Here is an 18,251-nt window from a genome sequence, read left to right on the forward strand (position 1 = left end):
GGGGGTTGAACGTGCTCACCACACATCTAGATAAGTTCCTTGGGGGGTCTAGTTTCCAAAATGGGGTCACTTGTGGGGGGTTTCTACTGTTTAGGCATATCAGGGGCTCTGCAAACGTAACATGATGCCCGCAGACCATTCCATCAAAGTCTGCATTCCAAAACGTCACTACTTCCCTTCCGAGCCCCGGCATGTACCCAAACAGTGGTTTACCCCCACATATGGGGTATCAGCGTACTCAGGAGAAACTGGACAACAACTTTTGGGGTCCAATTTCTCCTATTACCCTTGGGAAAATAAAAAATTGTGGGCTAAAAAATCATTTTTGAGAAAAGAAAAATTATTTTTTATTTTCATGGCTCTGCGTTATAAACTTCTGTGAAGCACTTGGGGGTTCAAAGTGCTCACCACACATCTAGATTAGTTCCTTGGGAGGTCTAGTTTCCAAAATGGGGTTACTTGTGCGGGAGCTCCAATGTTTAGGCACACAGGGGCTCTCCAAACGCGACATGGTGTCCGCTAACGATTGGAGCTAATTTTCCATTCAAAAAGCCAAATGGCGTGCCTTCCCTTCCGAGCCCTGCCGTGCGCCCAAACAGTGGTTTACCCCCACATATGGGGTATCATCGTACTCAGGACAAACTGGACAACAACATTTGGGGTCCAATTTCTCCTATTACCCTTGGGAAAATAAAAAATTCTGGGCTAAAAATCATTTTTGAGGAAAGAAAAATTTTTTTTTTATTTTCACGGCTCTGCGTTATAAACTTCTGTGAAGCACCTGGGGGTTATAAGTGCTCACTATGCATCTAGATAAGTTGCTTGGGGGGTCTAGTTTCCAAAATGGGGTCACTTGTAGGGGAGCTCCAATGTTTAGGCACACAGGGGCTCTCCAAACGCGACATGGTGTCCGCTAACGATTGGAGCTAATTTTCCATTCAAAAAGTCAAATGGCACGCCTCCCCTTCCGAGCCTTGCCGTGCACCCAAACAGTGGTTTACCCCCACATATGAGGTATCGGCATACTCAGGAGAAATTGCCCAACAAATTTTAGGATCCATTTTATCCTGTTGCCCATGTGAAAATGAAAGAATTGAGGCTAAAAGAAATTGTGTGTGAAAAAAATGTACTTTTTCATTTTTGCGGATCAATTTGTGAAGCACCTGGGGGTTTAAAGTGCTCACTATGCCTCTAGATGAGTTCCTTGGGGGGTCTAGTTTCCAAAATGGGGTCAATTGTGGAGGAGCTCCAATGTTTAGGCACACAGGGGCTTTCCAAACGCGACATGGTGTCCGCTAAAGATTGGAGCCAATTTTTCATTGAAAAAGTCAAATGGCGCTCCTTCCCTTCCGAGCCCTGCCGTGCGCCCAAACAGTGGTTTACCCCCACATATGAGGTATCAGCGTACTCAGGACAAATTGGACAACAACGTCCGTGGTCCAGTTTCTCCTTTTACCCTTGGGAAAATAAAAAAAATTTCGCTAAAATATCATTTTTGTGACTAAAAAGTTAAATGTTCATTTTTTACTTCCATGTTGCTTCTGCTGCTGTGAAACACCTGAAGGGTTAATAAACTTCTTGAATGTGGTTTTGAGCATCTTGAGGGGTGCAGTTTTTAGAATGGTGTCACTTTTGGGTATTTTCAGCCATATAGAACCCTCAAACTGACTTCAAATGTGAGGTGGTCCCTAAAAAAAATGGTTTTGTAAATTTTGTTGTAAAAATGAGAAATCACTGGTCAAATTTTAACCCTTATAACTTCCTAGCAAAAAAAAAATTTGTTTCCAAAATTGTGCTGATGTAAAGTAGACATGTGGGAAATGTTATTTATTAACTATTTTGTGTCACATAACTCTCTGGTTTAACAGAATAAAAATTCAAAATGTGAAAATTGCGAAATTTTCAAAATTTTTGCCAAATTTCCATTTTTTTTCAGAAATTATCGACCTAAATTTACCACTAACATGAAGCCCAATATGTCACGAAAAAACAATCTCAGAATCGCTAGGATCCGTTGAAGCGTTCCTGAGTTATTACCTCATAAAGGGACACTGGTCAGAATTGCAAAAAACGGCAAGGTCATGAAGGGGTTAACTTACCGGTAATAGGATTTTACAGAGTCCACGACAGCACCCGTACATTTCCCCCCCCCCGTGTTTAATCACTAATTCGTGCACTCTATTGGAAGGTGTGCTTTGGAGTCACTCTATAGAGGTGATGGTATTTAGTATTGTTTGAGGAGTCGTCGTCATCATCATCATGTACTGATTCATTGGCGGTATCCCTTGTACTCTGGAACACAAACTGGAGAAGCGAAGGGGACCGCCCCTTTTTAACCTGTAGGTTCCTGTCCTGATGGTGGGCTGATCCCCCCTCTCGTAGTGGGTGCTGTCGTGGACTCTGTAAAATCCTATTACTGGTAAGTAAAAACAGTTTTTGTATTTTTTTGTTTGTTTTTTTTTTTTAAACAATTTCATATTTTTGATGCCCCCTCTTTCATTGGCACAGATTTAAGATTTCAATCATGGCAGCTATAATTGAAGCTCAAGCATGGACATTACTTCATTTGCGCATTAGCAATAAAGACCAAACCTGAAGGAGGGTGAAGAATAATGGAGGTGGGAACCAGGAGACCGAGCTCCAGCATTTACCAAGGATTCTGACATCACAACAGTGATTTGATTATTATTCCTGTGCTCTCCGATGCAATATATCTATTTTAGAGAGGACATGTAAAAAAATATAAAGCCGTTACAGAATAACAATAAATCAGATATCAAGAGGAGTAAGGGCCTTGCTTACAATCTATGAGGAAATAGGGGGGACGGTAACAATAGCTTGTATTTTACAGTCCAGCCACAATATACTAAATCGGGTATGCACATAACGCTGCCTGAACCAGTCACCAGCCAGGATCTGTACACTACACATACAGAGGGCCATTAAATGCATGGAGGGTGTGTGAACTGATGCTATGAGGTCATGATTATGAAGAAAATTGTGTATGGAGAAAACCAGGATAGTTAAGATAAGTGAGGCAATAGACCAGTCTAAAGAAAAACATTTTTAGGCCATGCTTAAAACTTCATATTGGGAATTAATAGAATTGTCCTTCATAGTGCATTCCAAAGAATTGGCACAGCACGTGAGAAGTCTTGGAGACTGTAGAGGGAGGTTTGAATTATTGAGGATGTTAATCTTAGGTCATTAGCAGAACAGAGGGGGACGGGTAGGGTAATAGACTGAAACAAGATGTAAGGTGGTGGAGAAACATGGCACATTTTGTTGGAGAGAGTGGTAAGTTTATATTGAACTCTGTATTGGATAGGCAACCAGTGCAATGACTGACACAGAGTAAAGGTATCGGCATAGCAGTTGGTGAGGAATAGGATACTGGCTGCAAAATTCAGGACAGATTGGAGAGCGGCGAGTTTAGAGAGCCCAATTAGTTGAGAGTTGCAATAGTCCAGATGAGAATGAATAAAGGGCAACAGTAAGTTTTTGACAATTTCAAAGAAAGAAAAGGACAAATTCTAGGGATGTTTTGAGGTGTATGACATGAGTGAGCGAGATGTGGGGAGTGAAGGAAAGATCTGACTCAAATATAACACAAAGACAGCGGATATGTTGTAGGGGAGTAATGGTGGAACCACACACGGAAATGGCAAGATCAGATAACAGGTAGGTTAGTGGAGGGAGGAAACACAAGGAGTTCTGTTTTTGACAGATCCAGTTTCAGATAGAGGGAGGACATGATGTTAGAGACAGTGGTAAGACAATCACTGGTGTTTTGTAGTAATGGAGGGGTGATGTCAGGAATAGAGGTGTATAATTAAATGTCCTCAGCATAGAGATGGTACTGGGGAAAAAAAAAAATCTACTGCTGACCATTAGGTGTGAGCAGTATGTGAGCCAAATAAGCCAAGAGACAGACATGAAGGTCCCCAATACTGTGGAGGGGCTTGGCGCACGTTAAAAAAAAAACAAAAAAAAAACCCACATCAATAAAGTAACTGCGTGTCCTCACCTCATTACACAGTGTGTATTCTAATTATTAGACCATGAATGCACAGGAGACGCCACTGCAAGCGCAGCTCTTTATATCACAGCTATGCTCTGATCCATAGAACCCAAAATGAAGAGGAGTCTAATAGTGGTCAGGAGAAATTTGACAGCTGAAGTCATACTGACTTCCCATCTACACATGAGCCCGAGTACTGGACTTATTGTCAATACTTGAGATTATGTAACTGCCTATAACTAAAGGCGTGGGGGAGAAATGTATAGATATAACTTAAGTGGGAAGACATTAAAACAGCAAGCACATATACTCCCCAAATATGTGCAAAAAATAAAATAAACTGCTGGGATGCTTCTTAAAACAGCCAATTCATGTTGCTCATATAGTTAAGGAGCAACCCATCTCCTCTAGTTTGGGCAGCATGACCAACAAAAGGGAGACCTGTCACTCAAGGAGAGAGGGGCAAGGAGGATCCACAGGGTCCAGCCTCTTGGACTCAACACCCACAGAATTTCAGAGAAAAGATGTCTGGCTGAGAGGACAACTAGTGTTATGCTTCTTGAATAATGGGCAGCAAGTATAAAACTTAGCTGTCGGGTTCCCTTTAATAATAAAAAAAAACAACCCAACGAACAACTATTGTACTGTCTGAGCCAAGATCGTAAAGGGAAGCTTTATAGACAGCTGGCAGTGAGGCACCAGATGACAGCACACTAGCTGTATACTCTCTTGCGGTCATAACATGTTGGGAGTTGTTGCTTTACCCAGACTCTTTCCAGCCCCAATTATTGAAGCAGAGACATGTTCTGCTTTATAAATAATCCATATATTTATAGCACTAAGTGTGTGTGGGGGGAAACAAAAAAACATGAACAAGAACAAAACAAACAACTTAAAAACAAAACAAAAATAAAAACACAACCCTGGCAGTTTACTCCACTAAAAAGGTCACACGAGAGCAAATCGGTGCAATTCCAAACACTGCGACCTGAATGAAGATCTGTAAAAGGAGAATTCGATCTGCCTGGTATTAATGTCTGCAATACCACACAGCCAATGGACAAAAATGGTGGGGGTCCAGGGAGGAAGCAGACAAGTCATCAAGGTTGACTAAGCTTTGGTTAATGGTGGTAAAACCGCATGAACAGTCACAGGATGATGTTTATTACAAAAATTACATCGTACACTAATCCCCACTCCTCCCATAAGAAAATAAGCATTAAAACAAGAAAAAAAAAAACAAACCTAAAAAATAGGTTAGAAAGTATTTACAGAGACTTTACATCACCCTCCAGCACATTCCCCATGTATAGTACATAAGTAGGTTTTTTCTTTTTTCGCTCTACCCACAAGTTGCGTTTTTTTTTGTTTGGTTTTTTTTTTACCATTGGCATTCTGGCATGTAAGAATGCAAAATACTTCAAAAATGTGAGCTACCAGGCATGGACATCACTGTAGCAGCTAAAAATTAAAGCGGTCTGAGAACTTAGGAGTTTTGGGCACCGTCAAGGGAACGTCGCTCGTCTTGACATCAACATGCTTGAATTTTTTGACTGGTTGAGCTTTGTGAACCTAAAAAAAAAAAAAAAATAAAGTGATAAAGTTACATCCTGATAGGGAACACTCAATACCTACCAAGTTTCTGTATGCACAGAGTTCCACCTAGTGTTCAGCCATCATTTCATTACTTGCTCAAGTAGAAGCACTGACATTAAGACGTTTTACTGGGGCTAAAGATTGCCTGCAGCAGTATCAGACCAGAGATTGCCTGCAGTGGACACATGTTCCCTGAGACATCAATACTGTAGCAAGTAAACTGTCAGGAATATGCCTGCCTAAGCTACTTTATTTATGAGGCCACATACCAATTCATGTCTTAGTCTGTTGAGCTCTTCCTTTTCCCGCTCCTCTTGCAGCCGACGTTCTTCCTCTTCCATGAGGCATTTCTCAGTCTCCTTTTCTGCCAAGTGCTTTTCAAATTCCTGCCGTTCCCTGGCACGTCTCTCTGTAGCAAGCTCAAAGTTTTCTTGAACTATGGAACCAGAAAGGCTCTCTAAGTTTGGAAACAAAGGAGAGAATTGGTGCAAAAAGGAGAAAGGTGAAGGGAGAAATGCTTGGAGGGTCAGGGGCTTCAGGACACATTCAGTCCCAAGCTTGGCCTGCCAGTGGTGCCCAGTGAAAGTACCAAGAGCTTGGGTGCAACTGTGGAGAAGATATTTAGGACATCTTGATGGCAGTTTCTTTGACATTTTTCCCCTCAATTTGACAAGTCTTAACAATACACTGTATGCACAATTATTAGGGAAGTTGTATTTCTGATCACATGATATTTTTTTTTTTTTTTTTTTACACATGTTGTCCTACTCCAAGCTGCTCAGGCTTGAGAGCCAACTACCAATTAAGTAAATCAGGTGATGTGCATCTCTGTAATGAGGAGGGGTGTTGTCTAATGACATCAAAACCCTATATAAGGTGTGCATATTTATTAGGCAACTTCCTTTCTTTTGGCAAAATGGGTCAGGAGAGAGATTTGACGGGCTCTGAAAAGTCCAAAATTGTGAGATGTCTTGCAGGGGGATGCAGCAGTCTTGAAATTGCCAAACTTTTGAAGCGTGATCACCGAACAATCAAGCTTTTCATGTCAAATAGCCAACAGGGTCGCAAGAAGCTTGTTGGGCAAAACAGGTGCAAAATAACTGCCCATGAATTAAGGAATATCAAGAGAAGCTGCCAAGATGCCATTTGCTACCAGTTTTGCAATATTTCAGAGCTGCAACGTTACTGGAGTAACAAAAAGCACAAGGTGTGCGATACTCAGGGACATGGCCAAGGTAAGGAAGGCTGAAAAACGACCACTTTTGAACAAGAAACATAAGATAAAATGTCAAGTCTAGGCAAAGAAATATCTTAAGACTGACTTTTTAAAGGTTTTATGGACTGATGAAATGAGAGGCACTCTTGATGGGCCAGATGGATGGGCCAGAGGTTGGATTAGTAAAGGGCAGAGAGCTCCACTCCGACTCAGACGTCAGCAAGGTGGAAGTGGGGTACTGGTATGGGCTGGTATCAAAGATGAACTTGTGGGACCTTTTCGGGTTGAGGATGGAGTGAAGATCAACTCCCAGACCTACTGCCAGTTTCTGGAAGACAACTTCTTCCAGAAGTGGTACAGGAAGAAGTCGGTATCGTTCAAGAAAAACATGATTTTCATGCAGGATAATGCTCCATCACATGCCTCCAACTACTCCACAGCGTGGCTGGCCAGTAAAGGTCTCAAAGAAGAAAAAATAATGACATGGCCCCTTGTTCACCTAATCTGAACCCATAGAGAACCTGTGGTACCTCAAAATGTGAGATCTACAGGGAGGGAAAACAGTCCACCTCTCGGAACAGTGTCTGGGAGGCTGTGGTGGCTGCTGCAAGCAATGTTGATCATAAACAGATCCATCCATAGATTCTGTCAGTTGGTTGAAGGTTGCTGAGTGTCATCCTAAAGAAAGGGGGCTATATTGGTCACTAATTTTTTGGGGGTTTTGTTTTTGTATGTCAGAAATGTTTATTTCTAAATTTTGTGCAGTTATATTGGTTTACCTGGTGAAAATATACAAGTGAGATGGGAATATTTGGTTTTTAATAAGTTGCCTAATAATTCTGCACAGTAATAGATACCTGCACAAACAAATATCCTCCTAAGATAGCCAAATCTAAAAAACCCCCACTCCAACTTCCAAAAATATTAAGCTTCGATATTTATGAGTCTTTTGGGTTGATTGAGAACATCGTTGTTGATCAATAATAAAAATAATCCTCTAAAATACAACTTGCCTAATAATGCTGCACACAGTGTAAACTAGACTTCAAGAAAACGTTTGTGTACCCCAATCTGAATAGAATTGTCGTGATGGCCGGGTAACTAATTTTACGGACATTTAAATGAATGGATGAAAGTTCTCCACGAGTTGCTCCCCACGCTGGCTTATAGTTAAGAGCTAGAGCCACCCATTTGATAACGTACATATAGACAGAGGGTTGTGCATTTGCCCATTACCAGTGACCATACCTGACAACATCCGGCTGTCTTTCTTGGGCACAAATGGCTCCTGGTTAGTCACAGTGTTGGGCCGAGCCTTAAAAGCAGTCATTTCCTTTTGCTGCTTCTGCTCTTCTTTTATCTGGAAATGGGAAAGAACATTATGCAAAATCGAAACTAAAACAAGTTTATGGGATACGGAGGAGATCCTCACCTGCTGCTTCCACTTCTGCAACTTCTGCTCCCCACGTTTATCTATCTGCAAATTAAAGGGTTCTTGTGACGTCACCTCCTTCACCTTCTTCTCAGGAAGGGCAATGTGGTCAAATTGAGGCAGGGGCTGAGCTTTGAATTTCGGAATCTTGGTAGATTAAAAGACAAAAAGGCTTAGCACAGGATCAGACCATGGCGCAATGATCTCACAAGGCCCACACTTACATCTGGATTTCTGAGCTGGTCTAGCTTTTTCTCCTTGTCTTCCATCCTTTGCCGGTCACGCTCATTGAATGAAAAAGGGCAAACCTCCACTTGTTTCTGCTCAACCAACTTGGGCTTAAAGGGCACCCCGTAATGCGGCATTGGGTTGGCTTTTATGATAGGTGGAGGTTCATCCTACAAATGGCAACAAGTTTGGTTATTACAAGGCTTACTTATGTGCGTCAATAGATTTTTGCACCGAATATGTCCTGCAGTGCTGTGTACGCCTTTTAGAATTTCTTTTTATAGCAGTTGTTGAATAACAACCTGTGGGCTGATACCACTTGCTTCACTTATGCTGCTTGTGTTGTCTCATTGTCTGTGGTTATTACTATAAACAATTTGATGAAAAAAGAATCTACACGGCTTCTACAAGTAAATGGTTTATGGGCTACACAAGTGATCACTTGCCTTCATCTCCTCCCAGGTTTGTACACGCACTCTGTTCTTAAGTGCAAAAGCTGGAGACTGCGGCACAGTTGGTGGCAGCGCCTTTTTATCGGGAACCCCCTGAAAAAAAATAAAAAAATTGTATTATACGTTTTTTAAAAAAGCAGCTACAAGATAATCAAGCAAAGCCTGGTGGCTGAAGACTACTGACCACTACGTCTGCTAGGATCCTGCTGGGGCAAGGTTTGGAATGGAAGGTGAATGGCTCTTCTTCCTCACCATTTTTCTTCTCCCGCTGCTGAAGTCGCTTTTCAATTTCTAGATTGAAGCCTACGGGTTTGGTGGGTTCTTTGACAGGGGGCTTCTTTGGAAGGAGAGGGCCACCTTCCAAGATCTTTGTATTGAGCTCTTGGGCTTTAAATTTATATCTTCACAAGAAAAATATTATATTAATATATATTAATATTTGATGGCATCCTACAAACCAATTCTACGGATTTCGAATAACGACCGCTTACTAGGACAAGCCATCAATATTAGACTGGGAGATATGGGGAGCCTAGAGTCTTGTCACATTTTCCAAACAGCTATTTGAAGGTGCAATGTTACTGTTGTGCCGTCTACTTAGTTGAAGCAGTGCAGGAGATCGCAGGATTATCATATTGAAATGAATAGGACAATGTTGCAATATCTCATTTCCTGAAGTTTAGATGAATCCCAAATATTTTTCTCGAGTCTCCGTTCGGGTATGAGCACAAGATGCGGATTTTGCTGCGGATCCACAGCTGTTTCCCATGCGTTTACAGTTCAATGTAAACCTATGGGAAACCAAAAACACTGTGCACATGCTGCGGAAAAAACTGCGCGGAAACGCAGCGGTTTACATTCCGCAGCATGTCACTTCTTTCTGCAGATTCCACAGCGGTTTTACAGCTGCCCCTATGAAAAACCGCAGTTGTAAAACCGCAGTGAAAACCGCAGTAAATCCACGATAAATCTGCAGCAAAAACGCAGCGTTTTTGCCCTGCAGATTTATCAAAACTGCTGCGGAAAAATATGCAGTGGCCAGGAATACATGTGCACATACCCTTACCATCCCTTTAGAGAACCATTAACATTAAAAAGCTTTATGATATAAATGCAAGTTTTGACGTATCTTCAAGATGGGTGATAATTATAACCTTCTGATCGTGGAGGATCTGGAGTGCCCCATTTCAATGGAGCGATTGTGTGCATTTAGGACAATTACTCTATTCAAACAGGGCACTGCAGAGGCTCATTCTTGGAATTGCTGGTGGTCCTGGGGAGAAGTAATATGTTACATTTGTTGACCAACTCTCTTCTTAAAGAGTTTGCGTTATGTTTGTAAGTTATGCAAAGATAAGGATAAGAAATAAATTCAAAAATCGTGGTGTGTCCGAAGCTCAGTGAATGCTTGACTGCCATTTGAGTCAGACTCTCTTGGGATTGCTAGGGGTCCCAGCAATCGATCCACAGCTATTGGGAAGTTATCCCACATACATAGGATTGGGAGTAACTTCCAAATCTAGCAGAAAACCATTCACCATCACCCCAACTTGTTTTGATTGACCCCCAGAGCTTTTTTCAGTTTTGAGTTTTTCGCTCCCCTCCTTCCCAGAGCGATAACTTTTTATTTTTCCGTCAATATGGCCATGTGAGGGCTTATTTTTTTTGTGGGACTAGTTGTATGTTTCAACAACACCATTGATTTTACCATGCAGTCTACTAGAAAACGGTGAAAAAATTCCAAGTTCGGTGAAATTGCATAAAAAGTGCAATCCCATGCTTGTTTTTTTGTTTGGCTTTTTTTTGCTAGGTTCACTAAATGCTTAAACTGACCTGCCATTACGAGTTCATAGACACCAAACATATCTAGGCTCTTTTTTATCTAAGTGGTAAAAAAAAAAAATTTACACAATTTTCCGATACCTGTAACGTCTCCATTTTTTGTCATGTTGGGTTGGGTGAGGGCTTACTTTTTTGCATACCGAGCTGACGTTTTTAATGGTACCATTTCGCTGCAGATACGTACTTTTGATCGCCCGTTATTGCATTTTAATACAATGTTGCGGCGACCAAAAAGACGTAATTCTGCGGTTTTGATTTTTTTTTTTTTCTCACTACGCCATTTAGCGATCAGGATAACTCTGTTTTATTGATAAGGCGATTCTGAATGCGGCGATACCAAATATGTGATTTTTTTTTTTTTAAATTGTTTTATTTTTAAAGGGGGGACCACAGGGTGGCGCTCACAGCAATCTGGCATTAACCACCATAGAGGTCTCCAGGAGACCTCTGGTTCTCATGCCGACGCACCGCTTACCCCCGATCACGTGACGGGGGTCAGTGGTGACGCATTTAGGGCCGGATGCGCTTGTTAAATGCCACTGTCAAGAGTTTGACAGCGGCATTTAACTAGTTAATCGGCGTGGGCGGATCGCGATCCCACCCGCGCCTATTGCGGGCACATGTCAGATGTTCAAAACAGCTGACATGTCCTGGCTTTGATGCGGGCTCACTGCCAGAGCCCACATCAGAGGGGGTTCTGCCATCGGACGTATTATTTCGTCCAATGGCAGAAAGGGGTTGATACATATAAAGATATTGGCTATGGCAGGATAAGTTTTAAGTCATTTTTGAAGTGGGCAGGACATCCTCAAGATTACTCACTGCTGCAGTATTGCCAACTCCTCTGCTTCCACTTCTGCAGAACTCTTGCAGGTGACTGGTCTATGTCGCTGCCTGGTTGTTAATAAAGGGGTCCTCGGGTTTGTAATCTTTAATTTCACATTTTTAACAGGTGACGGACCTGAAACAATATTCTCATGAAAGAAGCCACAAAAAATATTATATATATATATATATATATATATATATATAATTAATAGGTTATTCAAAGCAACTTTATCGTCTCATAGTCCACCAACCTTCCATCTCCTTCTGCCGGCTGCGCAGGTGGAATCGTTGCGGTGTCTTTCTGCAGAAAGCCAGGACTTGCTCAGCTGTAGAAATATACTCCCTGGTGGTCTCCTCATGCTTCCTTTTGTTACTTTGAGACAGGTTGAAAGGTTTGGGAATGGTGCGACCGCCTTTTGGTATATGGGCCTAAAACAACAGATATTGTTCCAGTTTTCTAAGTCATAGTGAATATCTGGAGTTTTTGTTCATGAGCGGTTTATTTTGTCGGAAGATATTAGTGATGGGAGTCTGTGGATAGGCACATTCAAAAGGAAGGCATTCATAGAAAAACCAATTTACTAATGATCAGATTCTCTAACCTGAGCAATCATCTCACAGAAAAGTCTCTGAAAAGGAAATTTTGCTTTCCCAACACTGGTAATAGCAGCAGGCAGCCGCTGTTTGCCCATAAAACGGCCACTATATGAGCAATATATAGCACGTAGGGCAAGTGGGGAATAATTCTTCAGACGAGTCATTTCATTTAACGTGAAACATCTGATTAAGCCGGTTTGCTTCTCCTGACCTTATATGCATGCCAAGTCCAATGCCATGGACAAAATAAATGTGTTTGTAAAAAGTGGCCTGTACCCATGTTTCCTGTGAATACTTACTGGAGAAGGAGGGTGTTTGCGGAGCTCGGAGGTAAAGTCCACTTGTTTGTACTGCTCCCCACTTGACTCCTCTTGATGTCGTTTCATACGGTCATCAGTGTGAAAGTGAATGTCTACAGGCTTGGTGGCCTGAACAGGAAACTTCTTCAAGGGCTGACCTATAGGAGTAAGTGAAGAACTTTAATACAATTATTTTGTGCTCTTAGATTTTGTGATGTGGATAACAGAAGGCCCATCTTCGAGCTACTGCAAGTTCATTGCTGTACCCGCTCCAGCCAAGGCTGCCTTCAGAGACTCCTCATTCTTCTTAAGTTTCTGTGCAAGCTCCTGTTGAAGCTGCTGCATCTTCTCCAGTTCTTGTTCCTCTGAGTTCTTTACTCTTAAGGGCATATTTCTCCTCCTACAAGGATGAGAGGAGATCCAAGGTTAGAAAGCAGAGCTTCTTACGAATACTACAATGTCCCGATCCAGACTGAACAGATTGCCCAAATTTAAAAGTTAAGGACTAGAGTAGCTCAATATTATATCTTGAAGATCTGGACAGGTCTCCTCACCCTCATACTACACAATATGAGACAGCTGACCTATCTATACCCATCAATCAAGAGATTGTTCTGACATACTTGAGAACTGTGGGGGTTAATGGCAAATTCCGCTTGGACGATGTGTCAGACACGCTGCTGGAGAGTCCTTTGTTGATGGTGGAGTCTGCAGATTTGCATTTGACAGCATTTCTGGAAGAAAGATCACACGTTATAGGCCCGGGGAGAATTCTCTTACTTGGTCCCAGGTTTCTGATGGTGGCTAGACACTTACAACCTCTGTCGTTTATTGGGCGGGTGCTCCTCCTGTTTAGGAGTGACCTTCTTCCTTTCGGCTCTGATCTTTGCCATTTCCTTATTCCTCTGTTGTGCAGATAGGCGTTTCGATGACCTTCTGAAAAAACATAAAAATATACATTGAGACCGTTAAGGTGATGAAAACACTTGGACACAAGAAGCACCACGTGGCCGCCCCCCAAAACCCCCGCTCGATATCACCGCTGTCTGCATACTCAGAAAGCAAATAGCAGGGTAATATAATGGAGGATGGAGCCACCAGCTGCTCCTTCCACCACTCGTGTTCGACTGAGACAGCAGACTTCAGGGTATTACATCTGCTGTGCGGAGAGTCAGTGCGGAGCGCTTGTGGAATGGGAGCAAGGTATGCATTTTTATTTAATGTGTTATTGTAAATAGGGGATTGTGTGGGGGCTCATACTGTATATACGCAGGTGTCTGTACACTTCTGCTCAATATTAAAAGGGAACCTGCCACGTCCTTTTTATTGCTATTAAACTGCCCCCCAATGTCGTTAGTGATGCACGTCCCAGCATCATAAGCTTTGTGTGCATGCTCCGAAGTGGCTGAGTCAGTAGTGAGCCGGGAAAGACCGTGGCGCCCATAGCAGGCACCCTCACTATCATGTGGTCACTGATCGGATATGAAGCTGGGAGGTGCACCCAGATTCAGCGCACATGCCCAGAACGCAGAGTCATTGCACAGACGTGGGATCTGCTGGGAGACTGCGATGATTTAGAGAGCAGTGAAGTGAAGGAATTATAATGCGATGGATGTGGAGAATGTGAAAAACGCAAGCTAGAGATCTCCACCCCTATACCTGAAACAGAAGGTATGTGGGGCAATAGTCAGAATAAAAAGCTATTTTTTGCTATAAATACTGGGATAAACATGTCGGTGATGCACTGTGCATCACTAACAAGACATAGGGGGCAGTTTAGTAACAAAAAAGGATGCAACAGGTTCCCTTTAAGTAATACAATTATTTTATATTCATTGTAATTAACATGTTAATATTGAGTATAATTAGTGTCAGCCTATTGGTTCAGTCCTCCACAGGATTCACTGTCTAAGGGTATGTGTCCACGTTCAGGATTGCATCAGGATTTTTCATCAATATTTGTAAGCCAAAACCAGGAGTGGGTAATAAATGCAAAAGTGGTGCTTATGTTTCTGTTATACTTTTCCTCTAATTGTTCCAGTCCTGGTTTTGGCTTACAAATACTGATGAAAAATCCTGACCTAATCCTGATGTAATCCTGAATGTGGACACATACCCTTAAGTGGCCCTTCAGAAAAACTGATTGCCCACACTTGGACTAAAAGGTTTAACCCCTTTACCCCCAAGGGTGGTTTGCACGTTAATGACTGAGTCAATTTTTACAATTCTGACCACTGTCCCTTTACGAGGTTATAACTCTGGAACGCTTCACCAGATCCCGGTGATTCTGACATTGTTTTCTCATGACATATTGTACTTCATGATAGTGGTAAAATTTCTTTGATATTACCTGCGTTTATTTGTGAAAAAAACGGAAATTTGGCGAAAATGTTGCAATTTTCCAACTTTGAATTTTTATACAATTAAATCACAGAGATATGTCACACAAAATACTTAATAAGTACCATTTCCCACATGTCTACTTTACATCAGCACAATTTTGGAACCAAAATTTTTTTTGTTAGGGAGTTATAAGGGTTAAAAGTTGACCAGCAATTTCTCATTTTTACAACACCCATTTTTTTTAATTATTTTTAGGGACCACATCTCATTTGAAGTCATTTTGAGGGGTCTATATGATGGGTATTTTCTAAGTGTGACACCATTCTAAAAACTGCACCCCTCAAGGTGCTCAAAACCACATTCAGGAAGTTTATTAACCCTTCAGGTGTTTCACAGGAATTTTTGGAATATTTAAATAAAAATGAACATTTAACTTTTTACACAAAAAATTTACTTCAGCTCCAATTTGTTTTATTTTACCAAGGGTAACAGGAGAAAATGGACCCCAAAAGTTGTTGTACAATTTGTCCCGAGTACGCTGATACCCAATATGTGGGGGTAAACCACTGTGTGGGCGCATGGCAGAGCACGGAAGAGAAGGAGCGCCATTTGACTTTTCAATGCAAAATTGACTGGAATTCAGATGGGACGCCATGTTGCGTTTGGAGAGCCCCTGATGTGCCTAAACATTGAAACCCCCCACAAGTGACACCATTTTGGAAAGCAGACCCCCTATGGAACTTATCTAGATGTGTGGTGAGCACTTTGACCCATTAAGTGATTTACAGAAGTTTATAATGCAGAGCCGTAAAAATAAAAAATATCTTTTCACAAAAATGATTTTTTTCGCCCCCAATTTTTTATTTTCCCAAGGGTAAGAGAAGAAATTGGACCCCAAAAGTTGTTGTCCAATTTGTCCTGAGTACGCTGATACCTCATATGTGGGGGTAAACCACTGTTTGGGCGCATGGCAGAGCTCAGAAGGGAAGGAGCGCCATTTGACTTTTCAATGCAAAATTGACTGGAATTGAGATGGGACGCCATGTTGCGTTTGGAGAGCCACTGATGTGTCCAAACATTGAAACCCCCCCATAAGTGACACCATTTTGGAAAGTAGACCCCATAAGGAACTCATCTAGATGTGTTGTGAGAGTTTTGAACCCCCAAGTGTATCACTACAGTTTATAATGCAGAGCCGTGAAAATAAAAATTATTTTTCCCCCCCCCACAAATTATTTTTTAGCCCCCAGTTTTGTATTTTCCCAAGGGTAACAGGAGAAATTGGACCCCAAAAGTTGTTGTCCAATGTGTCCTGAGTACGCCGATACCCCATATGTTGGGGTAAAGCCCGGTTTGTGCGCACGGGAGAGCTCGAAAGGGAAGAAGGAGTACTGTTTTACTTTTTCCAACGCAGAATTGGCTGGAATTGAGATTGGACGCAATGTCGCGCTTGGAGAGCCCCTGATGTGCCTAAACAGTGGAAACCCCCCAATTATAACTGAAACCCTAATCCAAACACACCCCTAACCCTAATCTCAACTGTAACCCTAACCACACCCCTAACCCTGACACACCCCTAACCCTAATCCCAACCGTAAATGTAATCTAAACCCTAACCCTAACTTTAGCCCCAACCCTAGCCCTAACGGGAAAATGGAAATAAATACATTTTTTTTAATTTCTCGTAACTAAGGGGGTGATGAAGGGGGTTTTGATTAACTATTTATAGCACTTTTCTAGCGGATTTTTGATTGGCAGCCGTCACACACTAAAACAGGATTTTTTGTTGCTTACCGTAAAATCTGTTTCTTGGAGCCTCCATTGGGGGACACAGGAACCATGGGTGTATGCTGCTGCCACTAGGAGGCTGACACTATGCAAATAAAAAAGTTAGCTCCTCCTCTGCAGTGTACATCCCACCGACTGGCATTATATTCTTCAGTTAGTGAGAAAGCAGTAGGAGATAAATAAGATTGAAAACCATAACCACAAACTTGAGAACTGTAAACATGAGAACAGTCAGATCATAAAACAATAGAAACTGAGAAACATTGGGAGGGTGCTGTGTCCCCCAATGGAGGCTCCAAGGAACAGATTTTACGGTAAGCAACCAAAAATCCTGTTTTCTTTATCGCCCCTCATTGGGGGACACAGGAACCATGTGACGTCCCAAAGCAGTCCCTGGGGTGGGAAAAACAGACTTCCATCAGGTCAGAGGACTCACCACTGCCGCCTGCAAGATCCTTCTGCCTAGGCTGGCGTCCGCCGAAGCGTAGGTATGGACCTTGTAAAATTTGGCGAACGTGTGGATGGAAGACCAGGTTGCCGCTTTGCAAAGCTGTAGGACGGAAGCCCTGTGGTGCACCGCCCAGGAGGCGCCGACTGCCCGGGTAGAGTGAGCCTTGATCCCGGGGGCACTCTGTTCTTGACCCGGTAAGCCTCCAGAATAGCCGTTCTGATCCAGCGAGCAATAGTCGCCTTAGAAGCCGGTTGGCCTCTGCGCGAGCGATCAGGAATGACGAAAAGAGAATCCGTCTTCCGGAAAGTCGACGTTATCTGTACCAGTGCACAATGAACAGCGATGTGTACACCGCCCCCAGTTAATCATTCCAGTCTCATAGGTGGTCAGCAGGAGGTAGTATGCCTTTATTAGTTGCAGACGGGGACTGAACCCTGCAAGGCACAGTTTCCCTCTCAAGCTCGCAGGGACCTCCTCCACACCATGCGGTGATTGCAATATGGCGCCGGCACAGGCGGGAAAATCCCTGATCCTTCACCCCACTGCCAGTGATGTGTCCTGTGTGTTCGTCGGGTTGCCAGGGGAGCGGGGCTCCGCCACAGAGGGCGAGTCTGCTCGGTGCTGTCACTGAACGCTCCGTTCACAGGTGCCGCTGTATAGAGCAGAGGGCAGCCGCGGCAGCTTTACATCAGCCCTCCAGAGAGCACCGCCAGGGACGCTGGGTCGGATGGGGCACCGTCGTGGGTAAGCGGGTGAGCGGTAAAGCGAGGCAGGAGAGGCAGTGCGGGGAGGAGGGGGAGCTCGTACCTCTGTGTCCGTTGCAGTTCGGCTCAGTCCCTGTTAGATTGATAAAGATGGCGGCGCCGTTATCCCACTCTCTCTCTCCACATAAAATTCGGGTCCTGTGCCGGGATAGGATCTCCGACCTCTCACAGGTTGCTCCCAGGCCAGACAGAGCTTCTTGTTTGTTGCGGGGGGTTATAATCCACCCGAAATTGAGCCTTATTCGCCGTGGAAAGCAGTAATTGAGCAGGAGCTCCAAAGACATGCGACTGCTCCTCTACTCAGCTAGGCCACGCCCCCAAAAGTCGACGTTATATCCAGGTAGATCCTCACTGCCCTGACGAGGTCCAGCTTGTTCAACGATCGCTCCAGAGG

At 43.0% G+C, this 18,251-nt stretch overlaps 1 protein-coding gene across 3 annotated transcripts in view; it reads right to left on the reverse strand.

Annotated features, from left to right (window-relative positions):
* Nucleotides 1-5,164: 5,164 nt before the first annotated feature.
* Nucleotides 5,165-18,251, reverse strand: part of TPX2 (TPX2 microtubule nucleation factor) — a 28,209-nt gene continuing 15,122 nt past the window's right edge. For 2 of the 3 annotated variants that reach the window (XM_077253075.1, XM_077253076.1), the window contains exons 5-17: nucleotides 13,328-13,447; nucleotides 13,135-13,245; nucleotides 12,778-12,911; nucleotides 12,512-12,669; nucleotides 11,867-12,044; nucleotides 11,610-11,748; nucleotides 9,130-9,346; nucleotides 8,940-9,038; nucleotides 8,490-8,663; nucleotides 8,266-8,412; nucleotides 8,082-8,193; nucleotides 5,887-6,074; nucleotides 5,165-5,593 (exon numbers count right to left, since the gene is read on the reverse strand). In XM_077253075.1, coding sequence (XP_077109190.1) covers nucleotides 5,483-5,593; nucleotides 5,887-6,074; nucleotides 8,082-8,193; nucleotides 8,266-8,412; nucleotides 8,490-8,663; nucleotides 8,940-9,038; nucleotides 9,130-9,346; nucleotides 11,610-11,748; nucleotides 11,867-12,044; nucleotides 12,512-12,669; nucleotides 12,778-12,911; nucleotides 13,135-13,245; nucleotides 13,328-13,447 — 1,888 coding nt within the window. In that variant the 3' untranslated portion in view covers nucleotides 5,165-5,482. The remainder of the gene's footprint in view (nucleotides 5,594-5,886; nucleotides 6,075-8,081; nucleotides 8,194-8,265; nucleotides 8,413-8,489; nucleotides 8,664-8,939; nucleotides 9,039-9,129; nucleotides 9,347-11,609; nucleotides 11,749-11,866; nucleotides 12,045-12,511; nucleotides 12,670-12,777; nucleotides 12,912-13,134; nucleotides 13,246-13,327; nucleotides 13,448-18,251) is intronic. The other variant, XM_077253077.1, reaches the window with a different exon arrangement.

Source organism: Ranitomeya variabilis, chromosome 4 (genome assembly GCF_051348905.1).
Source record: "Ranitomeya variabilis isolate aRanVar5 chromosome 4, aRanVar5.hap1, whole genome shotgun sequence".
Lineage (NCBI taxonomy): Eukaryota > Metazoa > Chordata > Amphibia > Anura > Dendrobatidae > Ranitomeya > Ranitomeya variabilis.